At 35.2% G+C, this 21,147-nt stretch overlaps 1 protein-coding gene across 4 annotated transcripts in view; it reads left to right on the top strand.

Moving 5' to 3' along the window:
- Nf1 (neurofibromin 1) overlaps positions 1–20,881 on the top strand; it is a 234,845-nt gene extending 213,964 nt beyond the window's left edge. For all 4 annotated transcript variants that reach the window (XM_081765704.1, XM_081765708.1, XM_081765706.1 and 1 more), the window contains 2 exons: positions 8,915–9,101; positions 12,416–20,881. In XM_081765704.1, the coding sequence (XP_081621830.1) occupies positions 8,915–9,101; positions 12,416–12,438 (210 nt within the window). In that variant the 3' untranslated portion in view covers positions 12,439–20,881. The remainder of the gene's footprint in view (positions 1–8,914; positions 9,102–12,415) is intronic.
- Positions 20,882–21,147: the final 266 nt, after the last annotated feature.

A 21,147-nucleotide genomic window follows, 5' to 3' on the forward strand; every position in this document is an offset into this window, starting at 1 on the left:
TTAAGGCATATTACTGAATCGCTATTCTTAATCAGTTCAATATTCGTTTGTTTGACATCTTCATGTACAGAAGGTTATTCACTTCATATCTGACCATTTTTGACGGGTACTCACCTTAAGAGATACCGCGCCGCTACCACCGATGATGTTCTATCGGACTCTCAGCATTGTGGACTATCATACGGTATCGCAGTTTTCATTGCGGCAAGCCCCGGCGCCGGACAGGCATGGGATTCTATCCCACTTCTCCCTGTACGCTTTCCATAGACAATCCAGGGTTCACGGACGGCGATACATAGACGTCGTTTCGACAGTCCAAATGCGCAAAAATCCATTGGACTGGCATCTGGACTTTTCATAGGAATGGCTTCCTAATTCCTTTGCCATTTCTTAATAAAAACGTAGTGATGTTCTGGCAATATGACTCGAAGCCTTGTCCATATGGATCATCACCTGGTTCGCGTGCATTCCATACAATTGTGGAATGTTTCTCCGATAGATAGGTGTCAGAATAGATTCTTGGAAGTACTTGTATCTTGCATTCACGTTTTTGTTCACCTTGCGTATCAGCAACTTACCCTCATATCCGAATCCCGTAACAATCATAAAGCCACGAGAAAAACTTGCCCTGCACTGACGAATAAAGTTGCTGCGTTCCTTGCCGTCAATGTCATGGTATGTGATTGCTTGAATGTGACCACTAGCAATGAAAAATTGAATTTTTAACTTTTATGTCCCATGATTATGCCGGCTATGGTAAAGGAGACAGTGATGATGAGAAATGAATGAAATCTTGGAATGAAGAAAGTGGAGGGAAACGGGAGAACCCCGAGAAAACCCACGCGCACGGTGTTTGTCCACCACATAGCTCACTTGGCGCGAGCTGGGACCACTAGCAATGAGATGAACATACGATTCATCCAGTGTGACAACGTTCTTCCATTTGGAATCCGCCAGGTACTTATCATGTAGTTTCCTACAGTTCGTCTTAGTTCGGCAATGGACGCGGTAGGAGATGATGTACAAAGGCTTTCCGCACACACTTCAACCTGAGGCATTTGCGAATTGTTTTGTTCACAGTTGACGGTGCGAGGTGGAATCTGTGGCCCATATCACGTTGGCTCGGGGGGGATTTTCTTGGTACACCAATCGACGGATCCCCTTTAGCACTACGGTGTTACTTTGCTTGCAGCCCTTCTTCTGGTGGTTTTCGTTGGTGAATGTTTCGCAAGAGAAGCCTGTTGGTGTAACAGGCCACAATAGCTTTTGTAGCAATCACTCCGAGTGTTAATCCATTCTCCCGACACTGTTTCACAATGCGTAGGTACGAAAACTTACCATAGAAAAGGGCCATTACGTAGCCCTCCCAGTACCGGTTTTTTTCGGCGCCATTTGATAATACTCTATACCAACACTCACCCACCTACAAAGTCAGACACAACATTGCTTCCGCCATCAAATCCATAATTCCAGCGTAATACGCCAGTTGGCAGCACCGACGAACAACCTTCTGTACTTTCGTAGAAGGTAAAGTATTATCAGAACAAAGCAGAGAAATAAGCAGACGTTTGTTCAATATAGAGACAAGAGACAAGTAAAGAATTGAGTAGACATACTGTTTTATTTATGTATTTATTTATTTTTGGTGAGTAAAGAAACATCCAAGCACTAATAGAGAAACCTGATTGGGAACAATTTAGGTAGGCCCCAGATACCTAGCCAACTTATACAAACGTCTATATAGGATTATGTATATAAAGTCTATTGTAAGCTTTGTGTTCCTGTGAGAGAATGGAAAACAATCAAAATCTGCACTTTAAACAATGCATACGAGTTAATAAGCCAAACAGATCCAATCTACATTTTCATATAAGTTTTCTTATATGTAACCTACTAGTAACTTATAGTATTTGAGCATCATGTATGGGAAGTACATAGTCATAATATCACTTGTTTTACTGATTGTGAAATTATTTCTTTTTAAACTTTTGCTTTTCTTCTGGGAAAAAAAAAATGAAAAAAATTTAAGTGTCGTGTTGGGACCAAATTGCATTTTTTGAATTTCTAAATATCATTTAATATTCATAAACTGTTAGTGACTTGTATTATTATTCCTTTTTATTGTAAGAAAGTTTTAAGTTTCAACTTGGGAAAAGCTCTTTCTCCAGGTACTACAGTCACTGAGGTTGTAAAGAAAGTCATATTGCAATGCGTTCTCGTGTGTGTGTGCAGCAACCGAGAGTAGAGTGCACTTTTAATGCATGACCCAATTCGAAGGAATTGATCCGATCGGCCGCCCTAAGAGCAGCACGTTCTTCTATATTTGGATTTTCTATTTTAGGACGAATATTCATATTAATTCGAACAAACCAAGTAGGTAACTATTACAATTTGATGGATTGATTGATTTTAATTCAGTGTCGAAAGCGTTTTAGTTTACAGCTCAGCTTGATCCTTCGAGTAATCAACCTCTGTAAGTAATGGACGAAACAAAATATTAGAAAAACGGAACACAACATAGTACTGTAGGGAGAGGCAAAGTCCTTTCGCTGCAATAACGCACAATAGGATTAGCAGTAGCAGAAGCAAATTTTTGTACATTGAAATCTCACAAATCAATAATGATATTAAACTTCTAATATGAAATCCAGATTGTATGCAATAACCGCCGTATTAAACGATATAGGCATGTTCTATTTAAAATAATAAATTTAGGATTAGGAAGTATTCTCCGTTTACGAGAAAATGTTCTTTTTTTTTTTTTTTTTTTTTCATTCATTTTACGTAATCACATAATTGCATATTTTCCCTTTTTTCACTGCTTGCTTTGATAATTCACATACTACGAGAAACCAATTATCAGGATAAAAAGAAACATAACATGGGAGCTGCAGAAAAAAAATGTGAGGTGACTTTTCATATCGAATGAAAGAAAGAAATGTTTATATACATTCGTCAAATTACTTTCCCTTTCGGAGTTACAAGCTGCCAATGTTCAAGAAGTAGGTTTCTGAAGCATCCTAGCTAGAGAACTATGGAGCCTAAATCAAGTTGTCACAGAAACTATTCAGATTCGACATCTAAATATGCATGTTTGCGAATGAAGTATAAGTTGAGGCATCTACCTATACAATGACTTTTCGAAGTATAAGTTGAGTAATTATTAGAAATCCTTCTGAAACGGGGATTGTCTTATAAAATGTTGGCACGATACAGTTGGCAAGTATTTACAGTAATTCCTGTAGAATTTATTGAAGCGTTTGAGGTCGGTCCTGTAATGATCAAGCTAGGACGATTCAACTGCCTGAAAGCCATTGATTATAGCCCTGGAAGAAGATATGCGCGGACACATTTTGATTGTTTTTATTTGTTTATTTGTTTCGTTGATTTTTTTTTTTTTCGTTGCCGCCGCTGTCTCTATATATATAGTTAGAACAAATACATTTCAGCATAGTTATTTTTCACTGAATATGACTGATAGTGGCCTACGACCAGACTTTTGTTTGCAGTATTACATTTCCTTGACTCTTCCCCACTTTTTGTTCATCAGCAACTATCCTTTCTCTTAAATTCTATACCTAGTGAGTCAGTGTGCTGCGTTGTATATTATATGTACTTTTTATTTTAATTTCATTTTATCTAGTATATGTATATACATTTCATAATGAGTATTTGGAAACTGAAAAGAGATCTGTATAGTCTATACTGAATAGCACATGAAGAAAAGTTCTAGTACTGGTTATAAGTTACTGGTAGGCTTACATATAAGCAAATTTATATGAAAGTGTAGATTTTTATTGTTTTCGATTCTCTCACAAGGACAAAGAGTCTGCAATAGACTTTATGTACGTAATCCTATAGATTTTTGCACAAATTGGCTGGGAATCTAGGGCCTACCAAAATTGTTCCTAAATGTTTCGATTTAACTAACATGTATTACGATTTACTTCTTATCAGTGATCAGTCAAGTATTTCCATTATGCATATTGCTGATAATAAGTCTAGGTAGAACATAAACGTCTAATGAAAATAAAATTGCATTTAACATTCTTAGTAGAGTTCTTTATGGATTATAGTGAAACAATGTTAATATGAACCTCGTAATGTTACCATTTCTATGCAAAATTAAAATAATATAAGCATCTGCATTGTCCATGAGCGTGTTCAAACGTTTGAAAGTAGGTACTGCTGATTGAGGCAGAAAGCACGACTATGTTTGTGAACCTTCAATTTGATTCGTAATTTGTGGTTTGGTGCGATAAACGTGTAATTAGCCATATACAGAAGAAGAAACACACAGAAAAGAAAGCCTGTGATTCGTCCAACCTTCACATATTTATAAGAAGACCATAAACACCAAGTTCAGCTTCTTCATCGGGAGTGAAAAGCCGAGAAACTAACACTATTTCGTGTTCAGGTCCCTCGTTAGGTGTGAAAAGCCCGGAACTAACACTGTTTTGTGTTAATCTTCCTCATCAGGCATTGTCTGATAAATCTAACGGCAATAGTAATAATATGGGATCTTCTGATCTTCACTCAAGGACCTTCAAGAAGTATCTGTTAAACAGTAATGTTAATAGTGCAGAAATTAAATGATGTTTACAAGTAATTGACACGCACAAATCCTTCCGTTCTGCGGAGAAAGATGTACAATTATTTCCCTACTTATTCCCAGGCAGTGAAATAGCAGCAAAAATGCAACTGGGCCCGTTCTGAGATAGGTTACATCATTTTATTTGGACTAGCACCAAATTTTAAAAGGGAACTTCGTAACACAATACAGGCAGTGTGCAGTAACAGTCCATTTGTTATTGAGTTCGATGAGTCACGTAACAAAGTGTCTCAGAAAAATCAAATGGACGTCAATGTCAAATTTTAGGACACTACTAAGGGAGAGGTTTTTACTCGTTACCTGACTTCTGCTTTTTTTGGACAAAGTAAAGCCTTAGATCTAGGAGCATTCATGGACTCTGTGAAACCCCTTGATGTCAAAAATATCATACAGGTTTCTATGGATGGACCCACGGTGAATTTAAAGTTTCTTCAAGAGTTTAATACATTTCTGAAATCAGAAGAATGTGACTCTTTTCTTTTAAACTTAGGCAGTTGTGGCTTTCATACATGGAATAATGCTTTTAAAGTTGGTATGCTTGCAGTAGATTGGAATATTGCAAAGTTTTTGCGTTGTCTGTACAATTTATTTAAGAATGTTGAAGAATGCAAGGTTATATATATATATATATATATATATATATATATATATATATATATATATATATATATATATATATATATATATATATATACTGAATTAACAAGTCCCGGTATGTTCCCATATAAATATTGCTCTGTCCTGTTATTAAGTGAGAAAGTAGCACAGCGAGGTCTTGATATGCCTCTCTGTCTCAAAGAATTTGTGAAACACCATCCTTGAAAGATGGAAGCAAACCGTCTTGCAACAGTTATGAAGTAGTAAAACAATCTTGAAACCCCAATGTTAGGCTCCAAATTATTATTATTATTATTATTTTAAACCATAGCTAGCTATATTTAACAATTTCTCACAGATTTTCATAGTGACAGACCTTTAGCTCCCTTCCTATACTCAGAGCTGCATAGGAGTGTGTGTGTAATTATACAAAGATTTGTGAAACCAGAACACTTTGAAAATTTTAAGATTGATGTACAGAAAGAAAGAAACTTGTTGAATGCAGCAAATGTTGGTGTAGGATTTGCCACAAAAAAGGAAATAAAGAGATGTCGGGAAAATGTTAAGGATACAGAATTAGCCAGGTTCTACAGGGATTGTGAAGAATATTGCAGAAAATGGTCATAAAAATGCAGGAACGATTACCACTGAAATTTAAGTTGACTGGAATCCAGAGGTTACTGCATGTGATGAAGGGATGATCCACTTCAAGGAACTTTTAACCATATTGGTTGAAAGCAATTGGCTTGACGGCCCCATATCTGAAATCGCTGCTCGACGGTATTGTTCTTCAATCAATACCAGAACGCGTTTTGAATCTTTTGATTTTTTTTAAAAAAAGTGTCACAGACTTGACAGATGTGCTCTAATGTCATTTCTGCCCAGAAAGTGAGAGATGCGTTGATGAAGGTTCTCCATTCTACACTTAATACTCTTTCATGGAAATGCAAATGTGGAAATAGTGAGCTCCTTCGTGGCTAAGCGGTTAGCATACGCGCCTTTGGCGTGGGAGACCCGGGTTCGATTCCCGGTGGGAGTTCAGGTGGTTCGGATTCCACGTTAATCAGTAGGTCCACGTCTCATATAGCCTCGCTGCTGAAAGGGACGCTAAACTATATAATCAACTGAACTCAACGCAAATGTGGAAAGAGGCTTTTCCTATATAAGGAGTGCATTTTTGAGAACATGGCAGAAGAGACTTCGGTTGCACAGAGAACTGTGTATGACACTTATCAGATACAATGGGGAAGTCAACAACATAAAAATCACAAAATCTCTTTTGAATGCTGTCCGTTGTGCTAAAGAGAATTATCAAGTTGCATTGGAGGAGAAAAGGAAGAAGAAAGAATGTGGATATGAAAAAGACATGAACAGGAAAAGAACCTGTTAATCAAAAAGCTAGAAAGTAAAAAGGCTTAGAAGACGACGCAAGGAAAGCTAAAGGTGATATTGACAGTGAACTTGAAAAGGCCTATTCAAAACTCACATAACATGAGTTCTTGGTGTATGAATCAGTCAAAGAAGCTATATATATATTAGTGTGTGTGTGCAAATTCTAGTAGTTACTTGATTTATTGAATCTGTGCATATTCATTTGATAATAAATTTAGGTATACAAGGTCTGTATGATAAGTAATGAGACTCGCCGCGCCGCGGCGCGCGTGTCGCTGGAGCGGGTTTGTCGGTGATGGAGGATGTAGGGGGGGGTCCGAGCAAAGCAACGCACCGCGCGTCAGTTGGCTCCGAGCCTTAGTGGAGCGCGGACAAGCCTTGGACAAAGCCCTTGTGAACATTCTTGTCACGGCGGAAAATCAACAAACATGGAGGGTTCCATCGAACAGCGTTATGCGATCAAATTTTGCGTTCGCCTGGGGAAAACGGCTACTCAGACGCTTTCTCTCATCACGGAGGCCTACAAAGAGGAAGCCCTATCCAAAGCCCAGGTGTTTCGTTGGCACAGTGCGTTCCGGAACGGCCAGGAAAGCGTTGAGGATCTGGAGAGGGCTGGACGCCCGACAACAGTGACTACGGACGAAACTGTGGCAAAAGTGAGGGATCTCCTGAACTCAGACCGTCGATTATCGTTGAGATTGATTGCTGATGAACTCGATATGAACCACACAACAGTGCACAAGATTGTGACGGAACAATTGGGAATGAGAAAAATCTGTGCGAAACTGGTGCCGCGAGTGTTGACTGACGAACAAAAGCAACGACGTGTTGATTGTTGTCAGGAACTGTTGAACCTCATGAACAGTGACCCTAACTTTGAAGATGACGTCATAACAGGTGACGAGTCGTGGGTGTTCCAGTACGACCCTGAAACGAAACGTCAAAGCGCGGAGTGGCACACTCCTGCGTCCCCGCGCCCCAAGAAGGCCAGAATGTCGAAGTCAAAGGTGAAAACAATGTTGATTGTTTTTTTTGACAATGTGGGGGTGGTCCACAAGGAGTTTGTACCCCAAGGACAAGCCGTCAACGCCGCCTTCTACAAACAAGTCCTTGAGAGACTGCACAGGAGCGTCAAGCGGAAAAGAAGTTGCATCACGACAATGCCCCTGCCCACACCGCCTTCTTAGTGACCTCCTTTTTGACCCGGATTGGGGTGGAAGTCCTTCCACAACCACCCTACAGCCCAGATGTGAGCCCGGCCGACTTCTTCCTCTTCCCGAAGCTGAAGCCACGCTTGAAAGGAACCCGTTTTGCAGACGTCACAGCCATCCAAGCAGCCGTGACCACATTTCTAAAGGACATGCCGGCTGCTGACTTCCAGGGGGCATTTGCAGCGTGGAAACATCGATTGCAGAAGTGCATCGACGCAAGAGGAGAGTACTTCGAAAGCTTTTAAGTCCCTGTACAGATCAGATCAATAAAACAATGTTTCCAGACCTGGTCTCATTACTTATCATACAAACCCTGTACATGGAACACTCAAAGCAATATATTTAGTTTTTTTTTTTTTTTTTTTTTTTTTTAATTGTGGAAAATGAAACATTAATTTTTTGATGTAACAATGAGCATATATCATCAGACCGTGAATGGATATGATATATTGGGTGTTAAAAAATAAGCCGACAAACTTCGGGAGATAAATCTAACTATGAAAAGAAGCAGAAAAATCTTCGTAAGCACTATCCTCAAGGTATATAGGTTTTTATTATTATTATTTTTAACCTGTTTAGATCCTACAGTAATGTGGAATTTATGAAATAACTTCCATACGAAAGTCCTTGAAAAATGTTATTATGATGCTGTTAAACCTGGAAATATGCGGGAATTTTATCTTGCCGTTTGAGTGGCCACCCTGATTCAAGTCAGTTTTTAACACTTTAATTGAAACATGAGTTTCAGAAACGTTATGAGAAACACAAGGCCTCTGAGACCTATAAGTCAATATTGTATTATATATACTTTGAAATGTATTTAAGTTTTTTATATATATACATGGTATATGAAAGTATAAAATGAAAGAACCAAATAAACTTCTACGAGCAACCGGGGGTGCCACCATTGTGCTTTAAAATTTACCACTGGGTCTCAGAGACCCATGTATCGGATATAGTGTTAATAGGCGCTTGCTTTTCGCCCAATCTCTTCTATATTTTGTTATATAATTCTTTGTAGTCCACATACCTATGTAACATAGATATGGGGTACAGACTATTGTAACTAACTATTTACGCATTGTAAAATCTTATTTTTCAGTCGAATTGCACAGCAGAGAGTGCAGAATTGTTTGTTAACTGTCTAGAGGCTATGGTAGAAACGTGCTTACCAGTTGAGGAGAATGAAACGGAACTTTCTCAGTATCCTTCCATGTTGAGTGTCTCCTCCAATATGAACTTGTCTTCTTCATTGTCTAGTCTTACACTTGGATCTCCTACGGATAAAGGTAACTGTAGTATCTGAATCGCTTTCTAGTTATTTTATGAAGATATGTCAAAGTGAATACATGGGCAGCCTGGGAATGAAAGGTTTTTTTTTTTTTTTTTTTTTTTTTGTGCATAATCTGAATCTTTAAGTATTCTCGGCATATTTATTTCTATACAGTATTCATTAACAAGGAGAAACCAATATGTATTAATGAATGCGTCTTTCTCTTGTGGCTTTGGTTATCAGTGATACTAAAGGAGTGATTGTATTTACTAATAGCTTTTCTGGCTATAGGTTGTAGCCTGTCGTCTGTTGGCAGGTTAAAGAACTTGCGAAGTACACGAGGATCTTAGAACCCAAAATTGATTGACATTTTTTAATGATTTAAAGAGAGATAGAGAGAAAGAGAAACAACGCGGAGCAAATATTAAATTTATTATTTCTTAAGTGTATTGATATATATGCATACGGTGTAAATGAGTCAGTGAAACGAAAGATCATAATGGTTGCATTCATTGTTCAGAAAAGCTGAAATATTCTTGTTGGTTTGAAACTAGTAGTGCCGGACAGAAACTGGAAGATTTATTGTGAAGAGACTTTGTGTAGATATATGTGAAGGAGAACTCAGAACACAGAGACTTTCGTGTACTATAGTTCCAGTGTAATGAAATTTATTTTAGTTGGATAATTAGGTTCGTGGAATTGAGGTCATTCGAAAATTTCAGATTTCTTCAGGCCTGCAAATCCTCACTACTGATGCTTTAAGCTTTATCTGAAATAAGTAAAAAAATAAATTCCTCCGAAGTATTTCTTCGTCTTCGGAAAAAGCTAAAAGCCTAATAAAGCCAAGTCTGATGAATAAGGCGGATGTGGTAGCAAATCATATTCCAGTTCATTGATTGTGGCTGTTGAAACAACACCCATATAGGGCCAAGTACTATCGTGTGCAAGTTGAGTTTCTTATATAAAGCTGGATTTTTCCTTATTTTATCTTGTAGCTGATAGAAAGCCTTGCATAGTGTTTGTCAGTGATTGTTATACTAGGTAGAAGATAGTCAATGGAAGGAAAGCCTTCTGTATTCCGGAAAACTTAAACCGTGATCTTTGCGGCAGATTTCATACCCATGGATTTCTTTCATGGTGAGAAGCTAGACATTTCCATAGTTTGCAACTGTTTTCGTTTTTGGAGTGTAGTAGTGTACCCATGTTCATGAATGGTGAATCGATGCATAGAATCAGTTGTACTTTTCCTAAAGTGGTCTAAGTTGTTCTTTTTCATTCTAATTTTATTTTTGGTAAAGTGTCAACAGTCGTGTCACATACCTTGCAGCTTTTATGCGCAGTTCTTCGGTTAAAATGTGAAATAATGGTTCACCAGAAATGTCGAGAGCTTCTGCGATATCACTCATTTGTGGCGATCTGTAATCTTGGAGTACCCTGTCGTATTTTTTTCAGCAGTGTCTCGCGTAATGAAAGATTTTCTCTTCTGTTTCTTAGATCATCTTTTAGGCTTTCATGACCGCGTTTGAACTGAGATCGTTCGTAGTAGTTTAAAATGATGGAGTCGAGTCGTCCATAATAGTTTTCTTGTCATTATATATATTTATTACCTTCATGCCCTTGTGTACCAAATACTTAATGAGTGTTCGGTGTTGAGAATTGTCGCTTTTTACAAGCACAAATGCACAGTAGTTATACGGCAATTATAACTTCAGCATTTGTTTGCTAATCCGAAAGATATTTCAAAGCTGTCTTTCAATATGATGGCTTATAATAGTAATATACTCTATTTGGAACTAGTGGTTCCATTTGTTGGTTCATTCCATTGACATGCAAAATCGTTCTCGTATTGGTCTAAATAAAGAAAATCTTGCTTTATCCTTTAATTTAATTTTATTTTTTTATAGTTAATATATGGAAAATGAGATTTGTAAGTAGAACTGTTGTTTATGTATAAAACCAGTGTGTTTTTGTATTTTTATCCAACATTCACTCTTGAGGTCATTACATGGCTTATATGTCATATTACATGGATTATGCTGTTACTCCTAGCCTAGTGTCTACGTTAATGCACTCCAGCAATGGCTGAACGTAATACTATATGTGAAAATGAGATGAATCAACTTATTTTCTTTCATCATATCCATAGCTGAATGAAAATCAAGTCTCTCAATGAATTGGCATCAATGGAGGATGTTGTGTAAGGGGAATATGTTGAATCCTCCCACTTCCCTACGAAATATAGGTTACGATAGGAGAGAATTTTGTTCTGTTGTGTAATGCTCATTAATCAATGTTTCCTTAAAGATCCTAAAATATGTAATTTATTAATTTCAAAATAACATAGGATAGGATTAGTACAATTATAAGGGCTTCTGGCAGTATTTCCTTTTCTTAATAGTATAAGATTCTTGACGATCAATTACAATATATATAGGGTAAAGTTATTGAGGGATTAATAGAATCCGATCATAGTTGGGTGACAGAATTAACAACGTGAGTGATGCGATCACAGTTGAGTAAATGATTTAGCTACGAGTGAATTGAGAAGCTGATACATAGTCAATAGGAGTACTATATTTGTCGATCTTCGACTTGGAAACTGAGTCGGTTCGTGTGATAGAAGACGATAAAGTCGACAAGAGTATGATACTTTTCGAGCTTTAACTCGAAATCGATTGAGCACAAGTGTATAATCAGCCATATCCTCTGAGAACTCCTTCCTAGTTAAATGGTTAACATTCGCACCGAAAACGGCTTTCTGGTGGGAATTAATGTAGTTAGGATACCACATTGCTTGTAGGTCCACGTCTCATAAATCAGAATGTTAAAAATGGACATGAATCTGAGAAACAAACCAAAAATATTTAAATTAGTAATGATAAACTTTACACCTGTAGTGTTTATGATAAAATACTAACTGGGATAAAATGTGTATTGGTAAATTATAGATTTGAAGGTGTTTTTATTGTTAAAGAAAAAATTATCACGAAATTTAACCACATTGTGAGCTCAGTGATCACTAAATAGAGCAAAAACTCATATCGTTGTAATACAACTGTGTGTAGTAGTATTATTAATTTTTTCTTCCAAACAGATTATTTTTGTTTATTTTTTAATTTCTCTGTATAGTATGTGTGGTGTTTGTGTGGAATGATGCATGCAAGAGCCTTGCTTTTTATTGCTTTGATCTATACCTTCAATTTTCTTCTCTCTTTTTTAATTTCTGTTCCGTTCATTCTTATTATTATTTACTCATTTGTGTATTTTTCTTTCTCTCAATTCTTCTGTGTGGTGCTCTTCGTCTCCTGTGATACACATTTCTAAATGCAGCACCATTACAGACTCAGTTTTAGAGATGGGAGGCTCGGATGGCAGCGGCCGAATGCTCCTCGGATCCATGTCACAGATCACCAAACAACGCAGTTTCAAATGCAAAGGCCAAAAGACAAAGTGAAGCAAGCTGTGGAAGCTGGGATTTTGAAGTTTACGACGTATGTACGTTTGTTACATATTTGTTACGAAGGATTTGTAATAATTGACATTGCTGAATACAAAATTCCAGTTATAAAAGTTGTTCGTAAGAAAGAAGTAAAGTGTTAAGAAATTGTTGTTGGATAATAAGTACATATTATATTCTTATGACAAAATTATAACTTTATGTTAAAACTCATTGTTACTATGTGCTCACTATAAGCGTATCCAAACAGCGGCAGCATGTACTATATATGTATTTATTATTGCTTTTTCACAGAACGGCAGAATATGCTCAATTAGTAAAGCATTAATATTTAGGAATATTGAAGAATGTCTTTACGGAAATTTTGTTTTGGTATTTTGATACTGTGTATCGTTGGTAGATAGATACCCACATACTTTGAACGTTAAAATTGGAAATTAAGGAAAGTGAAGTAGTGATCGAATATACAAAGAAAGAAAGAAATTGTCAGTAGATAAATCCTTGGAATTTCCAAGATTACTTACGACTCTTAATGCTATTTTCTGGCTTCTCGCCTTAGCCAGGTAAAGCAGCTCACTTCTCCTTTTTTCACTTGTTAACACAATGAGGAAATTTGGAATTTTAATATCAGTACAAGTGCTATCCAAATATTAAACCAGAGATTTTGAGAAACTTCTGTTTTATTCTTACGAGTTATTGTTACTACTACTACTACTATTAAGCATAATCTGCCTTTCTGATTTCTCTCCTATTACGTACAAGGGTGGGAAAGCGTTACCCTTCTATGTCGTATAATTTTATTTGGTTCACTGTATTCCTCTTCCTTCACACATGGAAGTATCATAGGAAACTTACTAAAATAGTGTATGTCAGTATGTAAATCAACTAACCAATTATGAAATAAAATAGGACACAAGTGTTGTGTCTTAAGGTTATTTTTGCAGCTAGCCCTATCCATATAATCACATCGATACCTTAAATAAAATCTTGTTGCTTTTACTTACAAAACTTGCATGCTATGGTTTGCGTTTCATTGAATACCGAGCAGAGACTAATTGTAATTGAGGACGAAATTAATGAAAAACTTTCGTCCTCGCATGCAAACAATTATTTGCCAGTTTCTGTCTGCTGAATATCGCTGACTTTAATAAGAGTTGAATTGGCGTCATACTACCTCTACATGCTTAACACTAACCCATATGTCCATAAGCTGGAAATGTTTTGGCATGAGAAAGCGCTGGTCTTGTATTACACTAAAAAATCTTCATACATGTAATTCCTTCAGATTTCCGGTTCGAACTCGCATGAACTCAAATGTTGGCATGTCTCATATAGCCTAAGTGGTGAAAACTGACGTTAACTCCTGTGAGTCAAACCCATGAGAGTTGTGACAGTTGAAATGTGGATAGAAACGCAGAGCGTAACATTAGTGTTTATACTGTAGAAAAAGAGAAATGACAGTATTATTAGACTTTTTTTCCTGTGACCATAAGTATGCTGTATTTCAGCTTGAGTATCCATGGAAAGCAGTGAATCAAAATCTCTGCCTTACCCTAGTATATTAATTGACGATACTTTGAAGTTCGTCCTGGTAATTCGTATTTTAAAGTTCATATAATTTGCTCTCTACTTTTTCTTTTCTTTCTTTCTTTCTTTGTTTTTTTAAAAAAATATTTATTGCTATTCATTGGAAAGTATTGTTCTCGGGGGTCAAAATGTTTACTTTCAGACACTTATTTTATATGTGGGATAATCGATTGATTAATTACCGGTGATGTATATTTACTTTTTCTCATGTTTTGAAGAATGAATCAGTCTTGGAAACACTGTTTTTATGAATATTTCATGGTGTTTTATTGTTTGTTTGAAGTCATGTAAGTATATGCAATTAGCTTTAACAACTATGCATCAGAAAAACTATGTCTTTTCGATTTAATTTATAAATAGTTGTGTGTGTAAATGTATGGAGTTCTTATTAATTTCAAATTTGTTAATTTTGCATGTTTCTTCGATTTCCTGTGTTAGACGCCCTATTCATTGTATCTGTACGCCGATGTTCATTAAAAAAATAGTTGTTGTTGAACATCAGTGACATTAATGTATGCATCATTATCAGTTGTTGATCTTAGAGAAAGAAACTCTACAATATGTTCCTCATGTAGGTCTTTATTAACTTACTGCAGCCACATTTATTGTGAAAAAATCACGATGTAATATGAAAGCTACGTGCTAAAAAGTCATATAAAAATCTACCTAACAAAAATGCGTTACATAAAGTCGTTTTGAGCATCGAAGAAAAGAATTCAGATTGGAATGCTAGGGATTGTATCGGTTTGGAGTTTTAAACTCATGATGACAGTTTCAAATCAAACAATGAAACTTCCCCCTGATGTGTACGGAATGACATTTAGGAAAATATCCATATTCTGAAACAGTAGTTGATCTGAACATTATATCTTCTTACATTTTATTTTTTTAGTATGTTCCTAACACATGGTCTAATAAACACGAAAATTGATCACATACTTAATATTTCCTTCAGTGTTCGCATTAAAAGTGTATGGATCCGTAATTAGTGCATCCAGTATAAGAACAGGGGTAGCTAACAATGTAAAAAGTTTTATGTGGAGAAAATGTTGAATAAATGGAAACGTTTGCCAAATATTGTAAATAGCACCTTGAAAGTAGGAGCGACAATGCTAAAAGTTTTTTTTTTTTTTTTTTTATGGGGGGGGGATACCCGTATACATCCATAATCTATTACCATGTTACATTTGCATCACAGAGAATAGTACACTCTTCAATTTCCTAAAATCAACTTTTTTTCCTTTCTTTATTCAATTTTAACGTAACAGAATGATATTCTAAAGTAGATAATTTTTAGCAATCTTGCTTTGATTATGAAGAAAATATATTTTTATAGTAATTCAATAGCATGTTTACTTATGTTACTTCCTGATTGTAGAGATAGAGAATTTAGACTGCGAAATTATTTTTTACAAAACTGCGCATCGATAACAAGAGAGAGAGAATGTTAATCATTACTGAAACTCTTGTCACATATGACTTATAAATAAAGTATTGTAAAAGAAGCCATTTCATTTCACACAGTGAATAAAGCGAGAACTAGATGTTTAGTGATAGGATTAATATATTTTTTTCAATGTTAGGAAGATGTTGATCGATCTCGTTCCTAGTAATGTTCTCTCTTGCGTTATTTAATCCCAACGAAAGAGTGAATCTATCTTAATGCTATCAATTAAAACGAGTTAATCATAATTAAGGTGGGACCGATTGATTGAAGGCTGATATAGGAATCGCGATTTGGCTTTAGGTCACACGAATACATAATAGAGCAGAGCGCTGATACTGGAATAGGCCTACATCGTCATGGTATCCGTTATGCAGTTTTGTTTGTTAATTTCACGTTTAATAAATGACCAGTGGCAGATCAGTTGCTACGAAAAGTTACTATACATTAGGGCTCTCTTCGTTTTGGTGTAATAAATGCCTCTGGAAAATGGGGTTTTTATACCCTCTGTTGTACTTTTACCATATTTTACTATTAAATTTATTATATTAATAATACAGTTTGTTCTCAAACAATGCTTGAACCAGAAATAAATATAAGCAAAAGGCTAATACTCACAGCAACAAACAAACCACTCCTCCAGAAAGTACTTTCGAAGAACATTATCTCCATATTCATCCTAGACACAATTCGAGTGTGGATGGGTAAAAATGGTTTAAAAGGATTTAAAATATACGAAGCATAAATCTTCTTGTGGGACATAAACAAATATTAATGGTCAGTAGTACAGTGATAATACTTGAACCAATTTAATTCTCTCCTGCCTACTTCCAGAATTGTTCTTTTTGTTTTCCCAGCGTCTGCTAACACTTTCTCATTGGTATTTTGTTCTATCTAGCTAATTTGATGAGCTTTCTCCATACACACATTTCGAATGCGTTCAGTCACTTTGCACCTCTCTTTCATACTATCCGTGTTTATATTTAGTACGATGTAACCTAACTACTTAGTAAGTTAGGAACATTAAGCACTTACAATAGGAATTGTAATGCGCTTGCAGTAATATACCTTCCATACTTTTATTTTTGGACATTGAGGTCAAATTCACCATTATATATTTATTTTGTTATGCATTTGTTAAAATTGTATTACAGTGCCTGAAATTTAATATCTCGTGTAATAAATATAATCATCGAAGTTGTACCTCGCATCTATAAACAACACTACATAATCAAGAAATTTCAGAAGTCTATATATCATTATTAAGTTCATAACAATACACTTCATAAAACATGTTATAACTTGTACTAAACAGAAACTGAATCGATTGTGAACTTTTTTTCTTCTTTCTCTTTGTAGTAGTGCAAATAGAATGCAGTTCATGAATTCTTTACACACTATAACCACGCGAATGGTAACCTGATATTAGTTCATTGCTACACACCGATTAGAATATTATCGAAGCAGCCTATGTAGCATAAATTCACTCGAAATTCAGAAGTTAAATAAAGCACTGTACAGCACATCATATAGTAGTTGTGGTTCTCGCCATACTTAATCTTCATTACTAATAATGGTTAGGCTGAGACTGGATTTCGCTTGTGGCTAACTAGGTAGATGTAATTCATGTACTTCAAAGCGGATTGGAACAACAATCTGCTATCGTTCTTTTCGCGTGTGAACATGAAGATCATTTGCCGTTCACCTGAATTTCATACTGCTTCGTTTACACTGAAGATTGCCTACCTCTGCGTTCATATTCTAAAACATTAGGTATTTTTTAAATTTTCTTCTATAATAGCAACACGTTTCCATTTCTTTTATTTAGTTAAAACATTCACAATATAAAATTATTGTTTGTCATTTAAGTCACTCTCAGCTCAACTTCACGCTCATAGTCACATAGGCAAGTTTCTATAATTAACTACCCTATTACATTTTTATTGAACATTTCTGAAAATTTATTTTTTCTGATGAATTCGTAGATACGTTAGAAATATGTTGCCCACAGGATGTTTTGTACAGTAGACATACAAAACATCTCTAGTGTAAAGTATGAAATCGGTACTTCGCTGACAGGTTCTTAAAATTTAAATTAAGAAAAATGAACTAGTGGCTGGTACTCAAGAGATTATGTAGAAAATATTTAAACAATTAGGGGTCTAGTACATTAAACCTATAAATAATACAGTTTTAAACGGTTGGAAAAGTACCTGTTAAATAGTGATAATTTTAGTTAAGCAGATTCTTGGTACTGTTTACCAAGTCATTAGCTGGTAATCTTTGATAAACCGTTCGTCTATTGACTATGTTGATTTGAGTCGCAAATACCATAACAAAACGTGCTGTATTGACATTGTAATATATAAATAACACACACAAATTTTCTCGCTCTTTGTCATCAAACTAAATTTCTATAATATTGTGTGTGATGTATAAAAGTGAGTCATTAAGATCTAAATTATTTCGATTTATGAACTTTTTAAGAATATTCAATCTTGATTTTATCATATTAAAGATTTGGAATGAAGCATTACTTTCGGTAAGGTTTATTCGCTTGTTCTGTAAGATGTCTGGGGAATGTTTGGGTTTTACAATAGGTAACGATTAAGATGGGTCTCGAGCCGTAGACAGAAAGAATACGTCGGGATTACTAGTGGTAGAAGAGGTTTGAAAGGACCAGCCTTAAAGCTGACTTAGAAGGTTTCCGTGGTCGTTATGTATCCAATCTGAATTCTTACTGCCATTACGAATTTTGTGTTTTGCGAATAAATAAATAAATAAATAAATAAATAATATAATCTGTGTTCTGTCAGTAATAAACGAAGTGTGCATCATGTAATATGAAAAAAAGATGGCGCGTGATTTCATGTTTGGTTTTTCGGCCTCTGCTGTCCGAACAAGTTCATGTTGGAAAATTACGATTATCGCATTATGAAGCGATGAAACGCATTATTTATTACGTCATTTAAATCACATCGTGTCTGAAATATTCGACTCTAATAGGGGAGAGAAGTAGACTTTCATTGAGGGTACACTACTTTGATCTTGTTCACATCTTATCATAACTTCTAAATATTATGTCGATGTAACAGTCGGAATACTTCAGATATTCTCAGGATGTTTTCAGAACTCTCTGTAGTGTTTCTCATGAAGACATATTTGTCACTGACAACTATAATGTTAACTCATCAAATTTTCTGAATCGCGTTACGTTAGCACGTCTGATGTGGCGGTACTGATGGCGGTAATGCATGTCATTTTCGATGTGTGTGATTCAAAGGAAAATCTAGTCTAAGTGAACTTCTAAGGTGATACATCCTCGTGTCCTATTGAAAATTTTTCAAGTTCATAGTAAGAAGTTCAGAATGTATTTATAGGCCATTGGAGTGAAGTGTGAACTATCTTTAAGTTTAAATAAACTTTAACAAAATAAGCAGAATTGAGAATTCTGTGTAGGATCCAAAACGCCAAACAACTGGTTAATGGAATTATTTACAATATCAGAAGGGGAAGAAAGTGGAAGATTAAAAGAGGGGGGAGAAGAGAGAATATTACTTGGTGAGGAATTGAAAAAAAGTTCAAAAATTGCCACTTCCTGTTTATCTATATGGTCGTATGCAAATTTAGAGAAGTCACTACACAATGAATGGCGTTAGCCCTTTTTATTATTATCTACTACAATAACATTAACATAAGATATCAATTTCCTATGTTTATAAAATAAGTACTATTTACTGTAAAAAGTATTGAATATTTACATATGTTAGGAAGCATTGAATTGCATTGGGAAGTGATTATTACTTCCGTGAGTAAATGTCAAATTAAAATATAGTAAGAACGTGTAAACATGTGATTTGATTGTGTTCAGTTAAGAAACTCCACACCAAAATTCAGAAAGATTCTAAACACGAGATTGCATGAGCATGGAGGGCATAGAAAGCAAAAAGCATAAAGGATATGTTGGTCGTACTTCAGTAATATTTATGATAATGTCATTGGTTACAAAATTGAGATAATACCAACGGAATTTAGTGCTATTTTTACTAGAATTGTTTATGAATATAAGAAAGCATGATTTAGAAAAATTTTTAAAGCTGTTAATTGGAAATAAACTATTTTAAATGTGTTTTTAGAATACAGATTCAGAAATAGTTTTGTTTAAATAACAATCTTGGATTTTCAGAAGGTTTCTTCTTTCATCTATCACTAAGTTCGTATCAAGTAAATGGGTAACTTCTGACTGTTCTTTTTCTGAAACTTTTAACTCTTTTTATTGCTATTGACAATAGTTCTCACAAATACTTGGCTGCACTGTTTCCGAAGTTCCAAGTGCTGTGGTGTATTTGTGAGAATCCTACAGCAGTCGATAGCGTTGAAAGGGTTTATGATATTCGTGCGTATCAAAACAAGTGACTAAAGAGGTTTTAAAGTCGCGGTAGGTGTCTAGATTTTGCTATCAATAATGTATTTACCACATTCTGCGCGGTTTGGGTGCGCATATAGTGAATGTGCATCATATTTTCAAATGTAAAAATTGACCAAGTCGTGTTTTCTACAAAGAGAAAGAAGGAAGTATTTGATACGAGACTGGTGCATCATACGCTTACTAGTGTTAAAAAAATGAATCAATGTATTTGAATGTGTTGTCTATTGCAGTATATGTAGATTGTTGTGTATAGCTCCTATGTAATAATATATATTTTTATTAAGGATATAAAAGTCCGATTGTCCCAAAGATATTAAGAAAGAAAAAAGGTAAAGCTCAACTGCTTAAAAATCTGTATATTATGTATACATATATGTTTGTATGTATATGTCTTTACATATATATATTGCTTCTGCTGGCCAAATCCAATGAAATGAAAGTGATATGATTTAAAACAAAAAAATCTATATATAATGTAATTTTCATGTTTAGTACAATTGAGGTATGAGTGTACAATTTTTGTTTAGATTTTCAGTTCAGACAGAAAATACAAAAGATATATTTACCGTAACTTGTTTGTGAACTCTTTTGATGGAACTGAATTTTGCTTATGTGAATGGCTATTTTTTCGCGCGCATCTGTGAGAAAGAGAGAAAATGAGAATGTTTATTTGAATGTATGTGCATGTGTATTTATACGGTGTACATAAAGTCATTGTTATATCCCAAACTTGCAAATAACGTTTCTAAATTATTCAACCTAAGATGATTTTAAATAAGTTTCAGAGAAACGTCATCTCCCGAACACAGTGCATTGTTAAGAGGTAACAGTGTATTTGGTATGGACTAAAGTTGAGAATTTGCTTAATCAGAACCAGATTTTAAAATTCCGCGTAGAAGCCTTCAAAGTGGTTTAAAGAGTGCTTTTGAGTTTACTTTTCTTTTTCTTTTTTCTTTCTAATTTTAACGAAGCACAGTAATTTCAGACTTACAGAATTGCTAGTTAGATGGAAAGGTATTTTGCTTTTAACCAATTAACCTCTGTATGATTTTAAATCTTTTTCTACAATGCCTTTCTTCCGAAATTCTGCAAATTTGAAACAACACTTTCAAAAACTATAGAATAACGGTTTATCATTTGTTCAT

This window comes from Thermobia domestica, chromosome 7, assembly GCF_964235325.1.
Source record: "Thermobia domestica chromosome 7, izTheDome1.hap1.1, whole genome shotgun sequence".
NCBI lineage: Eukaryota > Metazoa > Arthropoda > Insecta > Zygentoma > Lepismatidae > Thermobia > Thermobia domestica.